The sequence below is a fragment of the Ceratotherium simum genome, chromosome 24, assembly GCF_057802395.1.
Source record: "Ceratotherium simum simum isolate JZ-2026a chromosome 24, ASM5780239v1, whole genome shotgun sequence".
Lineage (NCBI taxonomy): Eukaryota > Metazoa > Chordata > Mammalia > Perissodactyla > Rhinocerotidae > Ceratotherium > Ceratotherium simum.
Window position 1 is genome coordinate 1,165,950 of NC_141923.1, and position 26,299 is coordinate 1,192,248.

At 51.7% G+C, this 26,299-nt stretch overlaps 3 gene segments (V, D, J or C); all 3 read left to right on the top strand.

The window, feature by feature from the left end:
- Nucleotides 1-26,299, top strand: part of LOC101394837 (immunoglobulin heavy constant gamma 4-like) — a 270,309-nt gene that overhangs the window by 179,016 nt on the left and 64,994 nt on the right.
- The window catches only part of LOC101389090 (immunoglobulin heavy constant gamma 1-like), a 197,028-nt gene that overhangs the window by 132,912 nt on the left and 37,817 nt on the right, over nucleotides 1-26,299 (top strand).
- Nucleotides 11,953-20,666, top strand: LOC101395082 (immunoglobulin heavy constant gamma 1-like). The segment is given in 7 exon segments: nucleotides 11,953-12,133; nucleotides 15,134-15,178; nucleotides 16,188-16,232; nucleotides 16,357-16,686; nucleotides 16,772-17,092; nucleotides 18,692-18,819; nucleotides 19,450-20,666. Coding segments are annotated over 7 exon segments (1,071 nt in total).

Genomic DNA, 26,299 nt, shown 5'->3' on the forward strand with positions numbered 1-26,299 from the left:
TTCCCTTCTTAAGGGAAGATATGGCTATTGGACTTTGTTCAGATGCCACCATCTCAAGGATATAAATATCTTATTAGTGGTCTCAGTGTTCTCACAGTGGGTTGAGGCTTTTCCTTGCAGAGGAACAATGGCTTTAGCAGTAGGTAAATTATTATTGGAAAGGATAAATCACTTTTGAGGAATTTATACCAAATTACACAGTGATTGGGGAACTCATTTCACTGGGTCAAACAAATAATTAAATCTATTTTCACATTTGGTCAAATAATGCTACATTTTAACTAATGGCACAATCAAAACTCAATGGGCAACGCTTTCAGGAGGATTTAATCTCTCCTGGTCAAAATCTCTTCCACTAGTGCTCCACGATCTTACCATCAACACCCTTTGGTAAACATAAGCTGTCTCCTTTTGAATCAATAACAGGATGACATACCCAATTAGATCAAGGAATGTATGAACCAACTTCCTCAAGGTAGATATCTTGCATTATTGTCAAGGTCTCATTCAGACACTTAAAAGAAATGAAAGGTTGGTAGCTGATTCCTTGCACAGTGGGAGATGAAGCTCCCAGGAGACGAAGACCTTAAAGATCATCGACTACAACCGGGAGATTTTCTTTATTGGAAAAGACACCAGAGGAAAGACTCTTTGCAGCCCAGGTGGAAAGGAACATACCAGGCACTCTTAACCAATTCATGCACTGCAAAATTAAAAAACGTAGACTCATGGATTCATATTTCTTGTTTTCAAAAAAGGGCTTCTCCGCCTGAGTTGGTTTCAGCTCCTATTTCAGCCACTGGCTTCAGCTGACCCACACAAGTACCTCCACACCAGGATGAGAAGATGGATCTGTTGTAGACAGCTGTCCCAAGTCTGGCCCAGTCCTGTATACCCAACGTTATACCTGTTCTAATATAAACCCTTGCCACTTTTACCTACCCCTACACTTTACTTTCTTTCCCGTGAACCCTATAAGATTGATTACAACATAACGACAAAAGCTTTTAATTGACCACAAAAATGTCCAGGTAAGATTTCCCTGATAGTATGGTTGTTTTATCAATCCACATCTGAATGGGCCTCTGATGGCAATGTCCTTTTACAATGGACACATTCCTTTGCTACACACAAAAATCAGTCCAATTGTTGGCTGTGTGGCCATCTTCCCCTTTCTAGTACATCTGGGTTACCTTGGGGTGTTTCTCTTTTTCAAGGTATGGAATGGAAAGATTTGAAGCAATTTATAATGATGGAAAGACCTAGTTCCAGTGTTCCCACTTTGTCTGACATTACTAATTATGATCCTAACGCATGGCCAATAGCCCATACTAAAAACGATAACAGGGCATGGCTACTCTTTTTCCATTACTCAGACCACCCAATTGTCCCAACAATTTGCAAATAAACAAAGAAACCAGATATTACAGTGAGACATGGGTGGTTTGACACACACATGGGATGGATATCCCTCGAGTTATGTCAGAATACTATCATCCTTAAAGAAAGTGATGGCTTTGGAACAGACTGGTCTCCTAGACCAGGCACTCATTGGGTGGCTCCTAATGGAACTCCATGGTTATAAAGAACAAACCTCTGGTCTTGGCTACTGCCCCCATGGCTAGGACACTGCACCCTGGGCTTTGCTTAGAAGCAGGGAAAGATACACACTGAGTTAACATCTGTTATCAATCTCCCTCTCCTTAAGACAGGATGGACTCACTCAGTATTCCACTGTTATGACCACCTACTGGCTATATTTGGTGCTTCCTTGGGGCTAGAAGAAATCATATCACATAGAGTCTCTGAACAAATTTGCTCAACAAGCCCTTAATGACAGTCAGGCAGGAATAGCATTATGAAATACTGAAATGTCTTTAGTGACAAAGGCTGTCCTTCAAAGTAGAAGGGCCTTAGATATTCCATCTGCATCCCAAGGTGCTACATGTTCCATCATTCAAACTGAATGCTGTGTTTTGATACCAGGTGAATCCTCCAATGTGTCATCTCTGCTGAAGCGCATGAAAAAGTAGGTGAATGCTTTAAACAATCCTACACCCAGTCTTGATTTCTTTGGTTGGCTCCTTTGATGTATTGGTCCCCTTTTGCGATCCAGATTGAAATTCCTGTTTCCATTACTCCTTGAATTTCTTGTCTTATTCGTGATATCAAACTGATCACTGTTTCCTTTACTCAGAGTTGTAAGACTGGCATGCAGGCTACAGTAATGATTGTTCAGAGACTAGAGGTGGTCGATCTATCTTGCAACCCTAGACGAATTTCCTGCTCTGATAAAGAGTATGACTAAAAAATCATTTTTAAACTAATCATTTCAAGTTTTCAATTATCGTGATTGTTAATATACCTGTTCTATAAAGAATCATGTAAAAGCACATGTACAATGTTTGTGTGACAATCTAAAATTATGGAAAAATTACATAATGCATGAAATGCTTCCCCTGTTAATATATAGCTCTATGCTCATCCACTATATCCAAATATTTACCCCCAAGTTGTATGACTTGGCTAATCAATGAGATAGAAACTTAGTAGTGAGGGACAGATGTACCCAGGGTAGGCAGCAACACCCCTGGCACTGAGGGATAATATTTTGATCATCAATGCTTTCTATCAAAGGATTATCAATCAAAAGGGGGGAAATATATGAATAAATGAAAAGAAATAGGAAAAGTTAATATATTAACGTATATGAAGAAGCCATTTTGTTTAAAACTATTTCAGTGTGACCTTGATTTTCTACAATGGTCTAACGTGGCCTGTGGAGCATGCTTTGTATGCCTGCTGTAAGCAGCACAGTGTCCCAAAGGTGAGAATAATGTGCTTAGAGATATAGCCTTGTATCAGCATTTCTTTGTAAATAAGCATTTCTTCCCAGAAACTGAGGATTCGTCACTGACCTACTGTGCTCATTGGGTGACCACTGACCTGATGTGTTATCAAAGAACCTTGTGACTGTCGTAAAAGAGATATTCCTTTCTTTTATTTTTCGGGGTAAAAGTGGTTTATGACATTATATAAATTTCAGGTGTACATCATTATACTTGTCTATTTCTGCATAGATTACAACATGTTCACCACCCAAAGACTGATTACAATCGATCACCACACATACGTGCCTAGTCATTTCTTTTGCCCTCCTCCCTCCCCACCTCCCCTCTGGTAACCACCAATCCAATCTCTGTCTCTATGTGTTTGTGTGTTGTTGTTTTCATATTCTGCTCATGAGGGAGATCACACAGTGTTTGAGTTTCTCCCTCTGACTCATTTCACTTAACATTATATCCTCAACATCCATCCATGTTGTCACAAATGGCTGCATTTCACCGTTTCTCATGGCTGAGTAGTATTCCATCGTGTATATATACCACATCTTCTTTATCCATTCGTCCCTTCATGGGCACTTAGGTTGCTTCCAAGTCTTGGGTATTGTTAATACTGCTGCAGTGAACACAGGGGTGCATGTATCTTTACGCATTTGTAATTTCACATTCTTTGGATAAATACCAGGCAGTGGGATATCTGGATCGTATGGTAGTTTTATTTTTAATTTTTTGAGGGGTCTCCATACTATTTTCCATAGTGGCTGCACGAGTTTTCACTCCCACCAGCAGTGTTGAGAGTTCCCTTCTCCCCACATCCTCTCCAACACTTGCTGTTTCCTGTCCTGTTAATTATAGCCATTCAGATGGGCGTCACGTGATTTCTCATTGTAGTTTGGACTTGCATTTCCCTGATAATTAACGATGTTGAACATCTTTTCACGTGCCTGTTGGCCATCTGTATATGTTCATTGGAGAAATGTCTGTTCAGGTCTTTTGCCCACTTTTTACTTGGGTTGTTAGTTTTTGTTGTTGTTGAGATCTGAGTTCTTTATACATTTTGGAGATTGACCCCTTACAGATATATGGTTTGCAAATATCTTCTCCCAATTGTTAGGTTGTCTTTTCATTTTGTTGATGGTTTCCTTTGCTGTGCAGAAGCTTTTTAGTTGGACGTAGTCCCATTAGTTTATTTTTTCTATTGTTTCCCAGGCCCAGTGAGACACTGTATTTAAAAATATGTGGCTAAGACCGATGTTCAAGAGCGTACTACCCATGTTTTCTTTTAGAAGTTTCATGGGTTCAGGCCTTACATTCAAGCCTTTAATCCATTTTGAGTTGGTTTTTGTGTATGGTATAAGATAATGGTCTACTTTCATTTTTTTTCATGTGGCTGTCCACTTTTCCCAACACCATTTATTGAAGATACTTTCCTTTCTCCATTGTATGTTCTCGGCTCCCTTGTCAAAAACTAGCTGTCCATAGATGTGTGAGTTTCTTTCTGGCCTTCGATTCTGTTCCATTGACCTGTGTGTCTGTTTTTGTGCCGGTACCATGCTGTTTTTGATTACTATGGCTTTCTAGTATATTTTGAAATCAGGGAGTATGATACCTCCAGTTTTGTTCTTTTTTTTCAGGATTGCTTTCGCTATTCAGGGTGTTTTGTTCTTCCATATAAATTTTAGGATTCTTGGTTCTATTGCTGTGAACAATGTTGTTGGAACTTTGATAGGGATTGCATTGTGTCTCTAGATTGCTTTAGGAAGTATGGACATTTTAACTGTGTTAATTCTTCCAATCCAAGAGCATGGAATATCTTTCCATTCCTTTGTATCTTCAATCTCTTTCAACACTCTTTTATAGTTTTCAGTGTACAGATCTTTCAGCACTTTGGTTAACTTTACTCCTAGGTATTTCATTGTTTTGGCTGCAGTTGTAAATGGGATTGTATTCTTAATTTCTCTTTCTGCTACTTCATTGTTAATGTATACTAATGAAACTCATTTTTGTATATTGATTTTGCATCCTGCAACTTTAGCTTATTTGTTTATTATTTCTTAAGTTTTTTGGGTGGATTCTTTAGTGACAGTTTCACTTCTTCCTTTCCAATTTGGATCCTTTTTGTTTCTTTCTCTTGCCTGATTGCTCTGGCTAGGACTTTCAAACTATGTTAAATAGGAGTGGTGAAAGTGGGCATTCCTGTCTAGTTCCTGTTCTTAGAAGGACAGCTTTCAGTTTTTCACCATCGAGGATGATATTAGCTGTGGGTTTGTCATAGATGGCCTTTAGTATGTTGAAGTACTTTCATTCTGTACCCATTTTATTCAGAGTTTTTATCATAAATCGATGCTGAATCTTGCCAAATGCTTTCTCTGCATCTATTGAGATGCTCATGTGATTTTTATTCTTCATTTTATTAATGTAGTGTACCATGTTGATTGGTTTGCAGATGTGGAACCATCCCTGTATCACTGCAATAAATCCCACTTCATCCTGCTGTATGATCTTTGTAATGTATTGTGGTATTCGATTTGCTAGCATCTTGTTGAGGATTTTTGCATTGATGTTCATCAATGATATTGGCCTGGAATTTTCTTTTTTTTGTGTTGTCCTTGTCTGGTTTTTGTATGAGGGTAATGTTGGCTTCATTGAATGAGTTAGGAAGCTCCCCCTCCTCCTCAATTTTTGGAAGAGTTTGAGAAAGATAGGTATTAAATCTTCTTTGAATGTGTGGTAGAACTCACCAAGAAAGCCATCTGGTCCTCGACTGTTATTTTGGGGGACTTTTTTGATTACTGTTTTGACCCCCTTACTGGTGATTGGTCTCTTCAAATCCTCTATTTCTTCTTGATTCGGTCTTGGAAGGTTGTATGATTCTAAGAATTTATTCATTTCTTCTAGATTATCCAATTTGTTGGTGTATAGCTTTCCGTAGTATTCTCTTGCAGTCGTTGGTTTTTCTGAGGTGTCCATTGTAATTTCTCTTCTTCCATTTCTGATTTTATTTATTTGAGCCTTCTCTCTTTTTTCTTTGTGAGTCTACTAAAGAGGTGTCAATTTTGTTTATCTTTTCAAAGAACCTCTCTTAGTTTCGTTGATTCTGTCTGTTGTTTTTTTAGTCTCTATTTCTTTAATTTCTGCTCTGATTTTTATTATTTCCCTCCTTCTACGAAATTTGGGTTTTGTTTGTTCTTCTTGTTCCAGTTCCTTTAGGTGCACTGTTAGATTGTTTCTTTGAGATTTTTCTTGTTTGTTGAGATAGGCCTGCATTGCTATAAACTTCCCTCTTAGAACCAAGTTTGTTGTATCCCATAAATTCTGGCAGGTCTTATTTTCATTCTCATTTGTCTCCAGGTGTTTTTTGATTTCTCCTTTGATTTATTCATTGACCCAATCATTGTTCAGTGGCATTTTGTTTAATCTGCACATATTTGTGGCTTTTTTGATGTTCTTCCTATAGTTGATTTCTAGTTTCACACCGTCGTGGTCAGAAAAGATGCTTGGTAGTATTTCAATCTTCTTAAATTTATGGAGACTTGTTTTGTGGCCTAATATGTAATCAATCCAGGAGAACGTTTCAGGTACATTTGAAAAGCATGTGTATTCCTTGGTTTTTGGATGGACTGTTCTGTATATATCTACTAAGTTTGTCTGGTCTCTTGTGTCATTTAAGGCCAGTGTTTCCTCATTGACCTTCTGTTTGGATGATCTATCCATTGGTGTAAGTGGAGTGTTAAAGTCGCCTACTATTATTGTGTTACTGTCTATTTCTCCTTTTATGTCTGTTAATAATTGCTTTATATATTTAGCTGCTCCTACGTTGGGTGCATAGATATTTACGAGTGTTAAATCCTCTTGTTGGATTGTTCCTTTGATCATTATGTAGTGCTCTTCTCTGTCTCTTGTGACAGTTTTGTTTTAAAGTCTATTTTGTCTGATATGAGTTGTGCTACTCCAGCTTTCTTTTCATTGCCATTTGCATGGAGTATCTTTTTCCATACCTTCACTTTCAGTTTGTGAGTGTCTTTAGGTCTGAAGTGTGTCTCTTGTATGCAGCATATATACGGGTCTTGTGTTTTTACCCAATAGACACTCTATGCCTTTTGATTGGACCATTTAGTCCATTGACATTTAAAGTAGCTATTCATAAGTATGTTACTGCCATTTTGTTTCTTATTTCTGGGAGTTTTAGTAGTTCTTCTCTCTTCCTTTCTTCTTCTCTTGCTCTCTTCCTTTGTGGTTTGATGACTTTGTTTATTGTTTGTTTGGGTTCCTTTCTCTTAGATTTTGTGTACTTATTATGGGTTTCTGGTTTGTGATTACCATGAGGTTTATTTATAATAACCCATGTATATAGCAATCTATGTTAAGTTGATGCTCTGATTCTTTAGTTTGGCCTCTTTCTAACAGTTCTACTCTTTTACTCCCCTCCTCCCACATTTTATGTTTCTGATATCATATCTAACCTCTTCTTTGTGTGTTTGTATCCATTACCCCCTTCTCATGGAAACAGATAACTTTTTCCTATTTGTGGTGTTCTCTGTCTCCCCTAAGTGTGTCTCTTTAGCATTTCTTGTAGGACTGGTTTCTTGGTGATGAACTCCTTTAGATTTTGCTTGACTTGGAAACTCTTTGTCTCCCCTTCCATTCTGAATGATAACCTTGCTGGGGAAAGTATTCTTGGCTGTTGTTTTTTTCCTTTTAGCACTTTAAATATGTTGTGCCAGTCTCTTCTAGCCTGTAAGGTGTCTGCTGAGAAGTCAACTGATAGCCTTATGGGGTTTCCTCTGTATGTAATTTGTTGCCTATCTCTTGCGGCTTTTAGGATTCTCTCCTTATCTTTAACTCAGGATGTTTTAATTATGATGTGTCTTGGTGTGGGACTCTTTCAGTTTATATTTTTTGGTTCTGTCTGTGCTTCCTGTACCTGGATGTCTGTTTCCTTCCTTAGGTTGGGGAATTTTTCAGCTGTTATTTCTTCAAATAGGTTCTCTGCCCCTTTGTCTCTCTCTTCTCCTTCTGGTACACCAATAACATCGATGTTACTGTATTTGATGCTGTCCCAGAGGTCCCTTACACTGTCCTCACTCTTTTTAATTCATTTTTTTTATCTGTTCAGCTTGGGTGATTTCTTCTAATCTTTCATCCAGCTCACTGATCCAATCTTCTGTAACCTCTACACTGCTTTTTAGTGCCACTAGTGAATTTTTCATTTCCAGTATTGTATTCTTCATTTCTGATTTGTTCTTTTTTATATCTTTCATGTCTTTGTTGACGTACTCACTGAGTTCATCCATTCTTCTCCCAAGATCAGTGAGCATCCTTATGACTCTTTTTTGAACTCTCTGTCAGGTAAATTGATCCTTTCTGTTTCATTTAGTTGTTTTTTGGGGGTTTTGTCCTGTTTCCTTACTTGTATCATGCACTTTGCCTTCTCATTTTGCCTCTTTCTCTGTGCTTGTATCTATATTAGGTAGGTCAGCTACATCTGCCGATCTTGGAGAGGTGACCTTATGTAAGTGATGCCCTATGACGCGCAGCCATGTGCTTCCCTCTCATCACCAGTTCCAACTGTTCCAGGAGTGCCCCTATGTGGGCTACATGTGTGCTTCTTTCATGGCAGGGTTGTTCTTGCTGTAGGTGCCCAGGGAATCTGAGCTGTCCCCCTGGCCAGCTGGTTGTAATGCTCAGCTGCATGTGGTTGCTGTGGACCCTCCAGTCTCTGTCTTGGTGTGAGGAGCCCCAGCACAGTGGGCTACAAGGTCTAATAGCACTTTCCTGTTGCAATTTTTCTCTTAAGTGACTAGGCCCGCAGCATGGCTGGTTGTTAGGCTCAGGGCCTTACCATTGCTATAGGCCTCTGGCCTATAAGGCTCTTGTCAGCTCTGTGAGGATTGCAGCTGGGTGGGGTTGGCCACAGGCGCAGCAGCACCCAATTGTTTCAGGCTTTGGAAGGTGGGGCCGAACCCCTATGTGGCTGTTTCAGAAGCACAGGTCTTCTGCAGCTGACAAGCCCCACCACCCACAAGGCCACATACACAGTCAACACGGTCCTGCCCCATTTGCACGCCTTGAGCCCCTGAAATGGACCCAGTAGCCCCAAGGCCCCATATGCTCCACAAATTCCCCACACACTCTTCCCACTCCTCACGCATGCCCTGCCGCACAGAGGTGGACCCACTAGCCAGGCTTCGGAGAATCCAGGCACGAAAGTTACCCATTGGCACTTTGTTGGGTGGGACCGGTCCCTAGGGTAGACTGCTTTTCTTGGCTGAGCTGGATTACGTTGGTGCTCTAGTGGGTGGGACAGAGCCAGGGCTAGCAGGCCACAGAGAGAACTCCAATGGCGTCTGCCAGCATCTGTGTCAGTATGCCCACAACAGGTCACGACAATGGCCGCCACCAATGTCCCTGTCCCCAGAGGGGTCTCACCTCTCACCAAGATGCACCCAGAGCCTATCAGGTGAATCTATTTTCGATAAAGGACTGTGCACTTTTCTTTCTGGTGATTTTAGGTTACATTCTGAAACAGGTGAATTTGTCCATAGGCTCTTTAAGAGCTGGCTTAATTTCTTTATGTTCCAGCTTTTCTGGGGATACTCCCCATTGTTGTCAGTAGCCAGCAAAGCAGATATTATGACACTCATCTTGGTTGTGCTGGGTCCAAAAAATGCTTATATCAGTAACGCTCCCTGGCTCAGTCGCCCACTCCTCCAGGGAACTCTGTTTCTTTGGATTGCTCCCGGCCAGCCATGAAGCACTGTGGCTTGTGAAGGTGACATTTTTCCACTCCAGAAGGGAATTTCTGCCTCTTCCACCTCAGTCAGGATTGTCGTATCTTGCAGGTGCTCCTCTTATCCAGTTTGCAGTTGTCTCTCAGGGGTAATTTTTCCCAGATTAGTTGTATAGTGGGCTGTGGCTGTGGGAGGAGGTGAGTTCTGAGTCTGCCTACAGCGCCATCTTGTAGGGTCCCCTGGGGTATTCCTATCTTATCTGATGTATGGTCTTGTTCCAAGATGTTACACAGCCACGCTGTACACCTTGGTTCTTCAGAGTGCTTCCCTCCTTAGTGAAGCTCATTCTGCTGGACTAGGTAGTCCTCAGATTGCTCATGTAAGGAACTCTCTCTAGTTTTATTTTATCGATTGATTACGGATTATTTGAATGAGCATTTAACAACCAGAAAGTGTGTAGGTGAATGTTTTTCTTAGGCAATGGCAGTAATGCTCACAGCTTGCAGAGCTGGTGACCAATTTCCTACGCCATGAATTCGAGGGTAAACTGCGTTAAGCGGGAGAAATGGCAACTGTGTGGACGCTGTGAGAGGATGTTGGGCCAGCCAAGCCGGGAGTGTGCTGTGGATTTACCATGATTTACTCTTGGGAGCGACCAGAGGGCACTCCCTTCACCAAGGCTGTGGCCAGTGGCATTTTACAAAGTGGCCACAGCAACATTAGCAGGACCACGGGCTCCTCCATCAGCTGGCCCTGCCCCATGCAGAGGTGGGGTTCACTTTCCTCCCTGGAACCCAGGGACTGTGAGACCACCTCCAAGGAGACAGGGTCACGAGGGGCTGCGGCTGGATCTCTGACAGCAGGACCTAAGGAGACAGGGCTTCTCCTGGGAGTCAGTCCCGGGCACGGAGCAGCTGTCCACTTATGTGAAGGGACAGTGCTGGGGAGTCCCTGCAGAGAGGCCCTTGGAGACAGAGAAGACCACGGGGGCCCGCCTAGCCCAGGTGACAGACGCCAAGTGGAGCCTTCCAGCCCCTCGCTGGTGTGAGTGGAGCCGAGAGGAGTGCCCACCACCCACAGAGCCCTGCACTGCCTGCAGCCCGCCAACTCACCAACAAAATCAGCGGGGTAGCTGTGCAAGCCTCTCCCTGTGTGGCGGCCCACTGCACACTCATGAGCCACCGGACCAGGGTTTGGGACCTGGATGTGGGTGCTGCTCTGAGAAACCCCCAACTGTGGCAAGTGGTGTGAGGAGTTCACCGCATGAGAGGCGGAGGGAGCCGGAGGAGACTGTTGGAGGACGTGGGGTGGCTCTGGGGACACTCGAGGCCTAAGGATGCTGCAAGACCAGTGGGTGGTAGGGCTGGCTCCCCTCCTTTGTCTGAGGGCACCTCCTAGAAGGTTCACTTTCTACAGCCCTGGAGTCTGCTCCCAGCCCACCTGAAGGGGCCACAACACAAGCCCCTGACCACCAACCACTTGGAAGAAGCCAGGCCTGACACCCCCAGTCACCTTCCTGGCCCTTGGCAATTCTGGGCTGGAGGCCACGGTGCCTCCCAGGGATCCCCTATCCAAGGCTAACATGGAAGATATGGGGAAGCCCAGGGCTGCACCTGGGGCCTTGGGTGAGCCGTGGCACTCCAGGACACGAGACACTGAGGGCCCACGTGCCCCAAACACAATCGGTCGGCTGGGTTCGGCTCACACACAGGAGGACAGGTATTGCACGTTGTCTATCAGATGGAGGAACAGTTTTGGGTGACTGTGCCCACTGTGAACTCTGTTCTAGCACATAAGACTTCTGCCTGTCACCCGGAGGACAGCTGTGGCTGGGAGAATAGCTTCCCTCTGACCCTGGGTGATACACCAACATTTTGTCAGAGATAGGCCATGGTTGGAGCCCAAGAGGGAAGGAGGGAAGAGGCAGGGACCCAGAGGAAGACAGCTTTCTACTCGGGAAGCTGTCCTGGAGCGTGGACATGACCAGGCCCTGGGATGGCCTGCAGTCTGTGAGCAGGACAGCCTGTGTCCACACTTCACGCTGACCCAGACAGGGAGACGTGCCCTCTGGGGTAAGGGGACGAGAGGGCTCTGGTGAGAGGCCTGGGTACCCCGCTCTGTGGTGGATCAAGCAGCCATAATCCGTGTGGGAGGCAGAGAGCAAAGAACAGCACATGAGGCCAGGCTTCCGGCACTCTCCCCTGGGTCCCAGGCACCCACCTCACCCCACTGCCAAACACCCATGTGAGGTAGCCCCCACAACGTCTGGACTCCCCCCAGGCCCTCTGGGACACAAACCACCCAGAAGAAAAGGGAACTTCAGGAGCTAGCGGTGCCCTCTGGTTTCAGTCCCGTTCTTACTCTTTGCAGGGCTTTTGGGAGGGAGTTCACACCTCCCGCCCCGGGAACCGGTATGAACTCCGAGGAGCAGGGCAGTGGACATGGAGCGCGGGGCTGCGAGGAGCCACATGTGCCTGGAGCCAAAGCACAGAGAGGGCAGGGAGTCCTCGGAGACCCAGGCTGGACTGAGGGGGAGCCGTACTCATGACCCCACGCTCGGTGAGTGGGGTCCCACGGAGGAGGCAACGGGAGTGGAGTGGGGGCAGTTACATCAGCCACAGGAGCTGAGGGGAAACAAGGCCCTCAACGATGTCACGGAGGGACTCAAGCAATGAGCCAGCACAGGGGAATGCAGGCTGCCCACAGGTCACAGCGCCAACCCAGAGCCCGCACCAGGGAGCCATGGGCAGGGGCATGTCCCTGCCAACAGAGCTGGATGCAGTAGACGCCAAAGGAGGTCAACCTTGAGGAATGTGGTGGGCTGGGAGGCCAGAAGCCTGAAGCCTGCCACTGGCCATCTGTGCTGCTGGTAGGGCGGGGCAGGATCTGAGCTGCTGTAGGACAGATGCCAGGATGGACAGATGGATTTGACCATAGAACACAGGGAGGGGCCTGGAACAGGGGAGTTGAGGTAGAGGACCCCTAGGTGGCCTAAGGATCCTGACCAGGCAAATGGACACACCTCGAGCCCCAGGACAGGGTCAGAGGAGGTGGCCTTGTGTCCTGGGCTATGGCCAAGGTCAAGGGCAGCCGGACACCTGGGAGCAGAGCAGGGGGCAGCGTGGGCTCCCGTGTGCTCAGAACTCAGACAGCACAGGGCTGAGCAGGAGCTGAGTGGGGTATGGGAGTGGCATCGGGAGCCAGGCAGTGAGGGTCAGGAGCAGGAGCCGGGGATCCAGGGCCTGCAAGCTGGTGGGCACAGGGCAGCTGACCTGGAGGGAGCAAGGTCCAGAGGTGGCTTCCAGAAAGGATTTCCAAGGGGGGTGAGCAGCGAGGAGAAGGTGAGGCCCGGCTGTGGCCATGAGCTACTCCAGGAGGGGACCATGGCAGGGGCTCTACCAGGGTAGAGCTGGTCAGAAAGAGGGTGGGCACCTGGTGGCTCCAGGACATAAAGCCCAGCCTTGGGAAATGAATGAGTCCAGGAAGAGGCTGAACCTGGGCTTAGGACGCTGGGACAGGTTGGAGGGGCAGAGGCAGCCCTGGGGAAACCCAGTAGTCCTGTGCTGAGCTCAGGGACCTGTAGGAGAGTGGATCGTGGGGCAGGAGGGGTAGGGAGCTGCTGTGGACCTGATGCTCCAGGGACAAAGGGCAGAGAAGCTACAGGGGACAAGGAGACAGCAGGAGGGCACAAGGGGGCAGAACCTGACCCAGGAGCTACCGAGAGGCAGGCAGAGTGGCTATAGGAAAGCAGGGAACTCAGAGGGCAGGAGGGGCAAGGGGCTGCCCAGGAGCTCTGGGGGAGCAGGTAGAGCTTAGCAGGTTAGCAGGGGACGGGGAGGTCAGGAGGGGCAGGGTGTTATCCCAGAGCTCAGAGGGACAGACACAGTTTAGTGGGTGAGGAGGGAGCTGTGATGGAAGGCCAGACAGGGGGCTCCCCAGGAGCTCTGGGGGTGAGGAAGAGCTTAGCAGGCGAGGAGAGAGCTGAGACAGCTATAGAAGCAGGGGGCTGCCTAAGAGCTCCAGGGGAGCAGGCAGAGCTTGGCAGGTGAGCAAGAGCAGGTGGGAGGGCAGGAGGAGCAGGGCGCTGCTCAGGAGCTCAGGGGACAAGAATCACTGGGCCTTAGATAAACAGCGCCCAGGACAGTCGAAGCTGAGCAGGTACAGGGAGCAGGGACAGCTGGGGCTCAGGGAGCTCAGGTGTCCTCCCTGTGCAGGGAGGAGAGTGAGCTGGTGGAGGGATTGGGTGGAATGGTGAGTTGGGTGGAAGGAGGACCCTGGGCTTTAGGTCTCTGGGGATGAAGGGGCAGAAGGGAACCAATGAGAGGACCAGATAGGATGTAGTTCTTGGGTACCAGGGCAATAACCCTGTTCCAGGGACTTGTGGGGATGTGGGAGAGTCGGGGTAGACATGCGGAAGCCGTGCAGGGTGGCACGGAACAATGGACCTGGCAGAGGGAAGAACAAGGGGCTGAATTGCAGTCTGACCCTGGACTGCTAGCCTGGGGAGAGGTTGGCAGGGCCCTTGGGCTGAGCAGACAGGAGTCACGGTTGCAGGTGACAGGCCTGGCCGGGGTGTGTGGGTAGAGGGTACAGCCCAGCCCACACTGGGGACGGGGGATGCTGGAACTGAGGGCAGAGGAGGCCCAACAGGCAGGCATGGCTCCCACATATTCCCACGGGCAGGCTGGCTCAGGAAGGACCAGCCAGAGGAGGGCTCTGGAGTAAGAAAGGAGCGAGAGAGGACCAAGAGCAGGGACGGCACAGGGCGGGGGCGCTGGGTGGAGGGGCCAGAGGTCAGCTCAGAAAGCCAAGCCAGGAGGACCTGAGGAGGGAAGGTCAGCCCAGAGGAGCATTTAGGAGCCTGGGCTGGGGGGCCACAGGGACAGAGGGGAGGAGGAGAAGGAGATTCCCAGGGATGGGGTCAGGGACAGGGATGGGGTCCAGGGAAGGGAGAGGGCCCAGGGCTGGGAAAGGGTCCACGCAGCTTGGGTACACGGGTCCGTGGTGACTTGGCAGAGTGGCCTCAGAAGACAGGAGGTCTGGGGAGCAGAGACAGGCCATGACAAGGTCTCTTAGAGGCTGAGCACCCAGGAGCAGACACAGGCAGTGTGGGCACAGACCCACCACCCGAAGAGATGCCCACTCACCCCAGGCAGGGCCAGGCTTGGTCGATATGGCAGAGGGCTTGGGGGACCAGCAGAAGCCCGCCAGGAGCAGGGGTCTCCAGTCAGGGCTCAGACAGAGGGCATGGTCAGGAAGGGCACCCACAGGAGGCTTAAGGAGAGGCTGCCTGGAGGGCGTTCCCTGGGAGACAGGCCAGGGGTCAGCCCTCCTGCCTGAACCCCAGGGGGTCCGGAGGGGACTCCCAAGCTCAGGGAGTGGTCCTCTGAGCGTTTGCATCATGCCCAGGGTGGGGCCAGACTGGAGACCCCTAACCCAGGCCCTGGGCCCACAGAGGCGGGTGCTGGACTCAGACCTGCCAAACCTGGCCCTGACCTGAGCCCACCCGAAGGCCATCTCCCTCCAGCCCCGGTAACCCTCAGTCTGCTTTCTCTGCAGAGTGCACCCGATGCCCTGACTGCCCGAAGTGTCCCACATGCCCAGGTGAGTGATCCGAGCCTTGCCCTCAACCCCCGGGAGGTGGCACCAAGGGGAGAGGAGCGCCGAGGACAGTGCTTGGCTCTCACTCCTGCTGAGGGGCAGTCTTCTTCGGGAAGGACGTTGGCCAGAGGAGGGCTCTGGAGTGAGCCAGGTGCTGGAAAGAGCAGGGATGGTGCATTGCAGGGGGGCTGGGTGGAAGGGGCCATAGGTGAGCTCATGAAGCCATGCCGGGTGGACCTAAGGAGGGTCAGTCGGCCCAGAGGTGGATTTAGGATACTGGGCTGGGGGGCCACAGGGACAGAGGGGAGGAGGAGAAGGAAACTCCCAGGGATTGGGTCCAAAGCACAGACAGGGTCCAGGGAAGGGAAAGGGTCTGGGGCTGGGACAGGGTCCAGGGGAGACATTCAGTCCAGGGCAGGGATGGGGTGCAAGCAGCTTGGGTACATGGGTCCGTAGTGACTTTGCAGAGTTGACTCAGAAGACACGTGGCCTGGTGAGGAGACACAGGCTAAGACAAAATCTCTTAGAGGCTATGGACCCCGGAGCAGACACGGGCAGTGCAAGGCACAGACCCACCACACCCAAAAAGATGCCCACTCGCCCCAGGCAGGGCCAGGCTTGGTCGCTATGGCAGAGGGCTTGGGGGACCAGCAGAAGCCGGCCAGGAGCAGGGGTCTCCAGTCAGGGCTCAGACAGAGGGCATGGTCAGGAAGGGCACCCACAGGAGGCTTAAGGAGGGGCTGCATGGAGGGCGTTCCCTGGGAGACAGGCCCAGGGTCAGCCCTCCTGCCTGGACCCCAGGGTTGCAGGGGAGACCTCCCAAGCTCAGGGAGGGGTCCTCTGGGCGTTTCCACCACGTCCAGGGTGGGCACAGGCTGGACACCCCTAAAACAGCGTCTGGGCCCACACAGGTGGGCGCTGGACTCAGACCTGCCAACATGCCCCTGACCTCAGCTCACCAGAAGGCCATCACCCTCCAGCCCCGGTAACCCCCAATCTGCTTTCTCTGCAGAGCCCCCGCCCTGTCCTGTCTGCCCACCGCATCCCACATGCCCAGGTGAGTCATCCGAGCCTTGCCCTCCACCACCAGGTGTTGGCGGCAGCCCAGCTGTGGCCCTTGGGGGGCGAGTGCCCAAGAGAAGACCCACCTAGGTGCTGACCCCCCCATCTCTCCACCACAGCTCCTGAACACCTGGTAGGGCTGTCAGTCTTCATCTTCTCTCCTAAACCCAAGGACACTCTCACAAACTCCCAAACTCCCGAGGTCACCTGCGTGGTGGTGGACGTGAGCCCAGAACCACCCGATGTCCAGTTCACCTGGTACGTGGACAATAAAGAGGTGAACACGGCCACAACGATGCCGAATACGGAACGGCTCAATAGCACCTACCGCGTGGTCAGTGTCCTCCCCATCCAGCACCAGGACTGGCTGAGTGGAAAGGAGTTCAAGTGTAAGGTCAACAGCAGAGCCCTCCCGGCCCCCATTGAGAAGATCATCTCCAAGGCCAAAGGTGAGAGCAGGACAGACGGGTGTGGGGAGGGTACCAGGGCGGAACCCCAGGGAGTGACCATCTATACTGACCCCTGTCCCAACAGGGCATCCCCGGGAGCCACAGGTGTATGTCCTCCCCCCAAGCCATGCTGAGCTGTCCAGAGAAAGGGTCATCGTGACCTGCTTGGTCAAAGACTTCTACCCACCTGACATCAACGTTGAGTGGCAGAGCAACGGGCAGCCAGAGCCGGAGGAGAAGTACAGCACCACCCCGCCCCAGCGGGAGGGCGATGGGTCTTATTTCCTGTACAGCAAGCTCTCAGTGGAGACGAACAGGTGGCAGCAGGGAGACGTGTTCATATGTGGGGTGATGCACGAGGCTCTCGACAAACAGTACACGCAGATATCCACCGCCAAGGCTACGGGTAAATGAGCCACACGCCCGCCGCTCCTGACAGCCCTCCCTCCCTCCCTCCCTACAGGCTCTCAGGGTAACATGAGGAGCCTTCATCATTCTGTACATAAGTCCCGGGAACCCTGGGATGAAATAAAGCACCCAGCATTGCCCTGGGACCCTGTGACACTCTCATGGTTCTTTCCAAGGCAGAGCACTGATGCATTGCACGCGTAGGGGTAGCCAAGCTCTGAGACCACAGTTGTCACCATTAGGTGAGAGAGACGGTCCCACTGAGGCAGGACCCAGAGCTCTGGGCTGTGTAGGCCGCCCAGGACGGCTGAAGGGGCTGCCCGAGGAGGGGAGGGGGCTTCGCGAGCGGCGGCAGCTCCTCTGGGCCACCCTCCAGCAGCAGCTGCTCCGGGCTGGAGTGTGGCCGGGGAACAGGAGAAGCCCCTCCAGAGACCCTCAGGGAATTGGGTGCACAGGCTGTCCCTCCTCTGTAGGAGCCCAAGCTGTGGGGCAGTGGCCTGTCCTTGTCCCCCTGCGTTCCCTGTCCACTGGGTCACTTGAGAGGTCCACTTGGTGGCTCTGGTCCATGAGGGACACTACCTTGGCCCGTTGTGTGGACACAGGCCCTACTTTTCTATCGGGCACTCTGAGATCAGGCCACCGCCCTCCCTCAGGCCAGGTGGCTCTGCCCTGCCTGGTCCTTTCTTGGGCAAGGCCTGTCCACTGGTGGGGACACTCACTCCAGGGCACCAAAGGGGCAGAGGCAGGTGGCCCTGAGAGCCCAGGGAAGGGACAGTCCCTGACGCCCAGATGAACACTGAGCCCAGACCCACTGAAAACAAGCCCCTCTCACCGAGCACTGCCAGCCCACATTCACGCACCTGTGCACACGCACACATGCACACACTCAGGCCTTACACACTGGGGCTCACACAAGGGCAACCTGCACATTCCCAACAGAGCACGGAACCCAGTCTTCTGACCCCTCACCTTGGACACCAGAGGGTCCCCACAGCCTCCAACACCCTGGGGGCCGCTCAGGCCTCGTCCTCACAATGACCACACTGACCAGCTCTGACAACCCGTCCCCCTCCTCCCCAGGGCACATACACCCCCACCCTGACACACAGAAATCCCCCACACCCAGCTTGTCCTCAGCACTCAACCACTCATGCTCTGGGGACACACCCAACCCCATCTCGGCCCTTCCCTGGGGCAGCAGCCCTGCTGTGGACAGGCCCTGCTGACCCTCCGCCCTCTGGGCCTGCTCCCCGGGAAAGATGAGGCAGGGCCGGAGCCTCTGTCCAGCAGGGGTCGGGATGCCTTCTCCCCAGAGGGCCCCAGCAAAGTGCAGAGCAGAGGAGAGGGCTGTCACCACTGGCCAGGCTGAGATCTGTACCAGGATTGTCACTCGCGTCCTGGGATCCCAGCTGGAGGAACGGGGGAACTGATACCAGTGCACAGAGACGGACCTGCCAGCCGCCTGGTCCACCCCAGCCAGGGGCTTCCACCTGCCCTGCCCACCCTGCCCCAGAGGGAACCACCCCCCGAGGCCCCAACAACCCTGCACCGGGCCCCCTCGGGCAGGCACAGCACCGACCATGCCCTCCCTGTCCAGAGATAGTCCTGGACGAGAGCTGTGCTGAGACCCAGGACGGGGAGCTGGACGAGCTGTGGACCACCATCTCCATCATCACACTCTTCCTGCTCAGTGTGTGCTACAGTGCCACCGTCACCCTCTTCAAGGTGGGCCAGGCCACCCCACATCGTCCCATAGCTGTCAACATGAGGTCCCCACACTCTCCTCACCATGTCCCTCCCTGTCCCCACCATGTTTCCACACTCTCCCACACTGTCCCCTTGTTGCTGCTTCACTGCCGCCTCCTGTCCCCTCACTATCCCCTCATTGTCCCCTCACTGTCCCCTCACTGTCCTCATATTGTACCCACACTGTCCCATTGCTGTCCTCTAACTTCTCCACACTGTCCCATCACCATCCCCAGTGTCCCCTTGCTGTCCACTGTCTCATCGCTGTGCCCACGTTGTCTCCTTGCTGTCCCCTCACTGTCCACTTGCTGTCACCTCAGTGTCCTATCATTATCATATCACTGTCCCCTCACTGTCCCCTTGCAGTCCCCTCGCTGTCCCCTCCTGTACCCTCACTGTTCCCTTCCTGTCCCTTCTCTATCCCTTCATTGTGCAACTCTGTCCCATCTTCTCTCTCTTCTCAGTGTCCCCTCTGTCCCCAGCATGTCCCCATGTCGTCCCCACCTGGACCCACACTGTCAGGTGGCCCCGGGTGCAGGGAGGGAAGACCTGGCAGGAGGCTGGTGTTGGGGTCCAGGCCATGCTCACCCCCTCACATGCCCACTGCAGGTGAAGTGGATCTTCTCCTCGCTGGTGGAGCTGAAGCCGACCATCGTCCCCGACTACAGGAACGTGATTGGGAAGGGGGCCTAGGGCCACTCCTCCTGGGCGGGCTTCCCAGACCGCCCCAGACCCCAGACAGGATTCGCGTCCTTCACTTCATGATGCTCCACCTGCCACCTAGACCTCCTCTGCTGCCCTCTGACTTCGCCGCACCCTTCAGCCTGCACCCCACCCTCTGGCCTTGCAGTCACCACAGGCTGCATCCTGCCCCCTGACTGCGTTTGGAGAAGTGAGTGTACGGCAGTTGTAACCCTGAGCTGAGCTGATGGACACTCACCGGCCCCTCCAGAGCAGCCACCAAGAAACGCCAGGGTCATGTGGACGCTGAGTCATCAGAGCCGAGCGTCACTCATCAAGACTGTCCTGGGGTCTGCGTGTGCGGTCACCCCAGAGGAGATGGAGGGCCAAAGTGTCTGTGTCCGTCTGGACAGGGGCGTACCTTCATGTAAACGGCTTCCATGCCGGGGTCCAGGACAAATGGTTCCCGAGTGGAGACTTGTGGTTTCAGATCCTTGAGTGGGAACTTCTGCCACCAATGCCAGGGGGATCCAAGGCCATCCTCCACCAACAGAGAAGTTTACAGACATGACCCTAACGGTCACTCAGTCACCGCCTCCCAAGGAGAGCACTCAGAGGAGGCCCTGGGCCATGGCCGCTACAGGAGCCCAGGGGTGGCGGCGACACCACCAGGGGAGGGGTGAGTGTCCGGTCAGACAGGCCTCCTGTAGAGGGGCCTAGTGAGCAGGTCCTCGAGCAACGAGAAGTGGCCATGGTGGACAGAGGTGAAGGAGGGCCAGGAGAGCAGCGCCAAGGCACAGCCACCCCGACCTGATGCCAGCAGGGCCTGAGTCACGTCCACAGGATCTCCGGTTGCTTCATGGCTCAGGGCTGAGAGAAGAGACCCCTGAATAGAGAGCCTGTGGCCTTGGGGAGCCAACCAGGTGGACCAACCTCCAACCTCCGGCCTCACTGGCCCCAGAACAGATTCCCCCATCATGTCTCTGAGCAAATGGCAAGTCGGCATCTCTAGATGGGAAAGACACGGATGCTCACAGGAAGGAGAGGTGGACCCCTGCACTGACAACTAGGGGACAATGCTCAGAGAGATTGCTCAAAGACAGGACACGTTGTAGTTGGGGTAGCTTTTTCCCTTCTTTTTAAATTTCTGAGGCCCACTGACTTTCTTTATTCTTACTTTGTTTAAAACAACAATAAAACATCCTTAAAGTTTCACACCTCACTGTGTTGACACACCTCGTGAAATCCAGAGCCTGGGCGAGTCGAGCATCAGGGGCTCCCTCCACACCCTCCCAGCTGCAGAACCTTCCAACCCTCCCTCCTCTCCCGCCCTCAGTTCTCCTCCAGCCCCTGGGGTTCCTTGGGGTAGGAAGGCGGCCCAGAAACAGGGCAATGACAAGAGGCAAGGTGGCTGATGGGGCCTGGTGGGGAGCAGGGCCAGCCTGAGGCCCGGGGTCAGGAGGAGCTTCCAGCACAGCCTGTGGCCAGAAGCAAGAGCCCCGTGCTGGGCGTGTATGAGTCAGCATGGCTGCTGCAACCACCAGCCTGGGCGGCCTGAACAACAGACATTTGTTCTCTCACACGTCTGGAGGCTGCATGTCCTGGAACGGGTGTCAGCAGAGTGGGGTTCTGCTGAGGCCTCTCTCCTGGCTGTGTAGATGCCCTCTTCTCCCCGTGTCCTCGCCCTGGCCTCCCTCTGCGAGTGCCTGTGTCCTGATCCCTCTTCTTATAGGACAGCAGTCACACTGGATTAAGGCCCAGCCTACTGACCACATTTTAACTTATTACCTCTTGAAAGACCCTATCTCCAGATACAGCCACATTCTGAAATCCCAGGAGTCAGTGATTCAATTTTGATTTGGGGGGACTCAATTCAGCCCAAACAAAGAGTTAGGTCCAGGAACACACACACACAGTACCATGTCCCCACACACTCAGGTATTGATGACCTCGGTCCTTCACGCTGCCTCCTGACCCGAGTGTCTGCTCATGCTGGTCCCTTCTCCTAGTGTTCCTTCCCTCTACACACCCAGGAAATCCTACACAGCCTTCTCTTAGCTCTGAGCGCCACACCTCCTCCTCTGTCAGTCTTACCTAATGTACGTAGCAGAATGCACCCACCCTCCCCCGGCCTCTGTCTGTGCCGGCCTCTCCCACTCAGTAGCCACCTGCGTCCGTCTCCCCAAATGTGAAGTACATGACCCCGCAAACAGTGACGTAAAGACACTGTGATAAGTGCTGTGAGGGGAAAGTGTGGGGCTGTGAGGCCACACAAAAGAAGGGACTGAGGGAAGCTGTCCGGGGGAGCGCCCACCCAGAGCCCTGGAAGAACGGAGTGGCCGGCCTCCCTCAGGTCCGTGCCTCAACATCTGGTGTCCTGGCCCCTCCCAGGTCACAGAACTTCCTCGACCCAAGATAAGTGGGGCCCTGGGGAGAAGACATTTGCAACATGTTAAAGGACAGGTTTTAACATGGTGATCACAACTCTCATATACACAGATAATGAACACATTTCAAAGACTCTGTGTAACTCATCAATTAAGGGGTTGTAACTAGTGCAAAGTAGAATTCAATGTCCCTCGTTGATATAGCGGAATCAAGAATGCTAAAAAGAGTTGATAAACAGACGCACTTTCTAATGCACTCTGCTTTCTCTACAGGAGCCAAGAAAAATCAACCATCCTTCTGGAGAAGAGAATTCCCATCGCCTTCGATTCTGTACAAGTTACAGAGGTCTAAAAGAGCTCAAAGACAATGGAGAGTGTGGAGTCACCGCTGAATCATGAAACAAGGAGGGGGGTGCTAGACAGTGTCGTGCTTCCCACCCAAGACAGAAGAAGTCATCTTTGGTCCATTTCAAAGTCTTTCACAAAATTTCCTACAAACATACAACTCACAACATGGCCTGAATATACAGAGAACTCCTGAAAATCAATTACAAAAATCACATTATTCAGTAGAGAAATAGGAAAGAGAATTGACAGATGCCTCACAAGAGATATCCAAAGAGCCATCAAACCTAGGAAAAGGATGCTGAACCACACTCGTTACAAGGGAAATGAAAATGAAAAACCACAGGAGAGAATGTGAAACCGAGGACAAAGGAGTTCAAGTTCCCTGGATTAGGATGAACCTGTGCCTGTACCCACAAGGTTATTGTGGGAAACAAAGTAACCAAAATTTCTGAGCTTGCCTTCAGAACAGCAGGAGGAGGACGGCTGATAAAGGAGGAGGAACTTGCTGACAGCCCTCCGCCTGACTCACCATCTCGCAGGAGCATTGAGAAGCTAAAATGACCGATTCTAAGCTTCACACGTCATAAGAAATATGAAAGACAGTCACCCCTGCCCCAAAGTCTCTTAGAACTTCACCCCCAAGTCTGCATGCTGCCCTCCCAGTCTTATTCTCACAATGTGCTTTGGGAAAATGCTTAGAACTGCATGTAGTCAGATTATTGTGTAACCAGGAGAAAGAATAACTTGTTAGCAGAAAATTTGTGTCCTCTACCCAAACCGTTCCCTCTGTCCCAGATGAAGAAGTACCTGAGGTTTTCTCAGAGTCCTCAGGAACGTGGCATGCAGCAGGTCCACTGTGGAGAGGCATCAACGTTCCGCCATCACCCATTACCTGCCATTTCTGACCCCGCCCCAACCTACTTCCCTTACATGAGTCATTTCCAAATCAGCTCCCTTTAAGAGGGGTTCTCTCAGGACAGTAGTCCACCATCCTCCCATGTGCCAGCTTATCGCTTATCAAAGCCCTTTCTCTATTACCACCTGCTTGGCGCTTATCTCGCAGACAGCAGATCGAGACCTTGCTCAGTATCAAAGGCAGTTCTGATTCCCAGACTGGGGGAGCGGCTTGAACCAGAAGAACCCTTGCAGACAGCATCATAAACAGCAGAAACCCGCTGAAAACAACAATGCTTTGAAGGCACTGGAGAATGGCCAAAGCAAGCAGACACTGGAGAAGTTCAGCCCTCGAAAGGTCAGTCTACATGTGCCCCCCAGGCCATGCCACAGGTGCAAGGGGAACACAGCAGACACAGCACCATCCTGGCCAGAGGGCTCAGGTCCTGGGATTCAGGGCTGCATTTCAAGAGAAGCTGGAAATGAAGAGTAGATGTCCATAAGAGGAGGGACACCGAAGGGGAACCAAAATCTGCATAGAGTCTCTACTCAGTCCTGGGTTGATCCCTCAACTGTGCGTGTGTAGGGGAAACTCCAAAAGACCAAGGGAAAAGCATTGGCTGGGAGGATGAAAGATATTCAGAGATTTCAGCTCCAGCAAACCACGGGGCAGATGGACGTGCAGTCAAGCTAACTGCCTCTGACATGAAAGCCAATACTTTTCCAGGAAGAAGACCTAACATGGAAGCAGGGAAACATCCTCCCCCCTACAGGAGCAAGCCCTCCCCCGACTGAGAAAGAGGAGAGGAGGGGGCAGGGCTGAGATCTGGGAGGAAGGCCAGGTCCAGGCCCCTTGAGAGGAGCGCGCCATCTGCTGAGGGGGCAGAAAGCCCCAGGCGGGCCTGGGTCCTGCAGGGAGACAGCCTGGTGGTGTCTCAGTCTCAGCACCACCTCCCTCAGGTTTCCTGCAGGCTGGCCATCCAGCCGGTCCTCCTGACAAGCAGACCACCCACAGCCAGTGAGCCAGGAGGTCAGAATCTGCCCGATGGCGGGGTGCTGGGGCAGATGCAGGATGTCGGAACAGCCAGTGGGCACGGGGCACCCACAGCCTGACGGAAGAGTCCCGAGGACCCACCTGGACAGAGGCTGAGGGCCAGGCTTGTCGGAGCCGAATCCAGAGCAATCATCTGAGCAGACCACACCGGGCCTCCCCTTCTGGAGCACAACCCGCTCCAGCTATAAGGGATGGAGACCAGGGACAGGTCACCCCTTACCTGAGTTCCTTCAGTGTTTCCAGAAAGTTCTCTCACTGTGGGCATGGTAGAGTCAGATGCAGACAATTCCTGTGTTACTTCCACGGGAACTTGAGGGTGAAGTATGACAGGAGCCCCAGGCTACTGCTCACCCCCACACCTCCAGGGATGACTCTGGTCTACATGGAAGGTACTGGAAGGCCTGGGCCAAGGCTCTAGCAGTGAAGTCCCCGTGGGGCACATCCCTGAGATAACTGTGCAGAATGGAGACCAGAGGATTCCCTCTACCTGTGTCGACCACACCTGCTCAGCCCAAGAGGCCTGACCTGGCAGAGGCTGTTTTGAGATCCAAGGATGGCAGGCGAGGCCGGGAAACTAGGTCAGGACGCAGAAGTCACTTTGCACCTGTTTCTGGAAAGAGAGCCTATGGCTCAGGAGGGAGACATGCATGCCCAGCACACCCAGGGTCACAGCAGAAAGCTGCAGAGATCTCAATTGCACAAGAGGGTCCTAATGTTTGTACGTATTTATTAGCACAAGACAAGCCTGTGTTTCCGTTCTTACTAAAAATCCCCTCAACTCCCTCTCGGCCAGGACAGGGTCCCGTTTCTGGGTGCTGATGAGGACGGTGGCCACAGCCAAGGTCGTCCCACTGGCCCCAGCCTGGGTGTGGCACCTGGGGGTCACTTTAAAAGTATGGAACTGCTGCCCCCTCCACACCCCACACGTGCACACAGTGTCTGCAGGGATCTCTCCAGGAGGGGCCAGGACCCACTGGAGACTTATGCTGCCAGCTGATCCTCACAGATTCACATGCAGAAGACGCTGGCTTAGGGATTGTGGTGAGACACTGAACACACAAATGGACAGCAGCCAGAACACACGTGAACACGGAGCCCTGACCACAACCTGCAGCCACAGCCCAGGATGCCAACCCCTCACTGCGGGGACAGCCACAGCAGTGGCCTGCTCTCTGCACTCTGACCTGCAGGGAGTCAGACCTCTAACTCCAGACCAGCCCAGGGAGTGAACAACCTCCCATATGGTCGCCCTGAACCTCCGGGCCTTGATCAGTAACTGACGGCTTCCCTAATGTTTGTCCCCACTTCCAGCTTAGGACTGACAGGAGAAAGCCAAATGCGCTCCTCAAGCAATCATGGGACACGCCATTTCCCCAGGCCCCCATCAGGTGCCTCCGAGTCCCTCCTTTTCCTGTAAAGAAGCTTTCTATGCATAGAAAACATTTTAACATTTCAACATATAAATTATGTGATATGTATTACATGTACAGGTTATAGATGCGTATATGGATATATTATATGCACATAGTAACAATGAACACATGTACATGTTACACCAATACAAAGGCTCCCACGCTCCCTCCTGCCCTGACTCCCTGGCTGCAGCACCTCCGACTATACTCAGCCTTTGATTTTCCCGTTTGCGTGGTCTTCATTCCCACATGTTTATGGAGACGTGAGGACTTGTGACAAGAGCTCACAATCACGGTCACAAACAGTCACACATAGGTATTGGGACCTAGACACAATAGGGACAAAGGGGAAGCTGGCGAGCATCCAGTGCAATGAGAAGCAGGGCAAGGGCGGGGAGGTGGGTCACCCTCCCAAATGAGCAGAGAAGGGGTGGCCGAGGGCCCCCAGGAACCCCCAGAGCAGCGAGGTGAGCAGGGAGCGCCCTCCCAGCTACTGCAGCCCCAGCCCTGGGGAGCCGGACGTTGACAGAGGCCCTGCCCACATGTCCTCGTCCTCATGGACCCGTCACACAGCTGAGCCTGCACACACCCCACACAGGCACACTGAACCACGCCACAAAGAGAACTGGGGCATTTCCTTAAGATTTCGAGAGAATGGCCTGCCAGGAGTCCTTGGCGAGGTG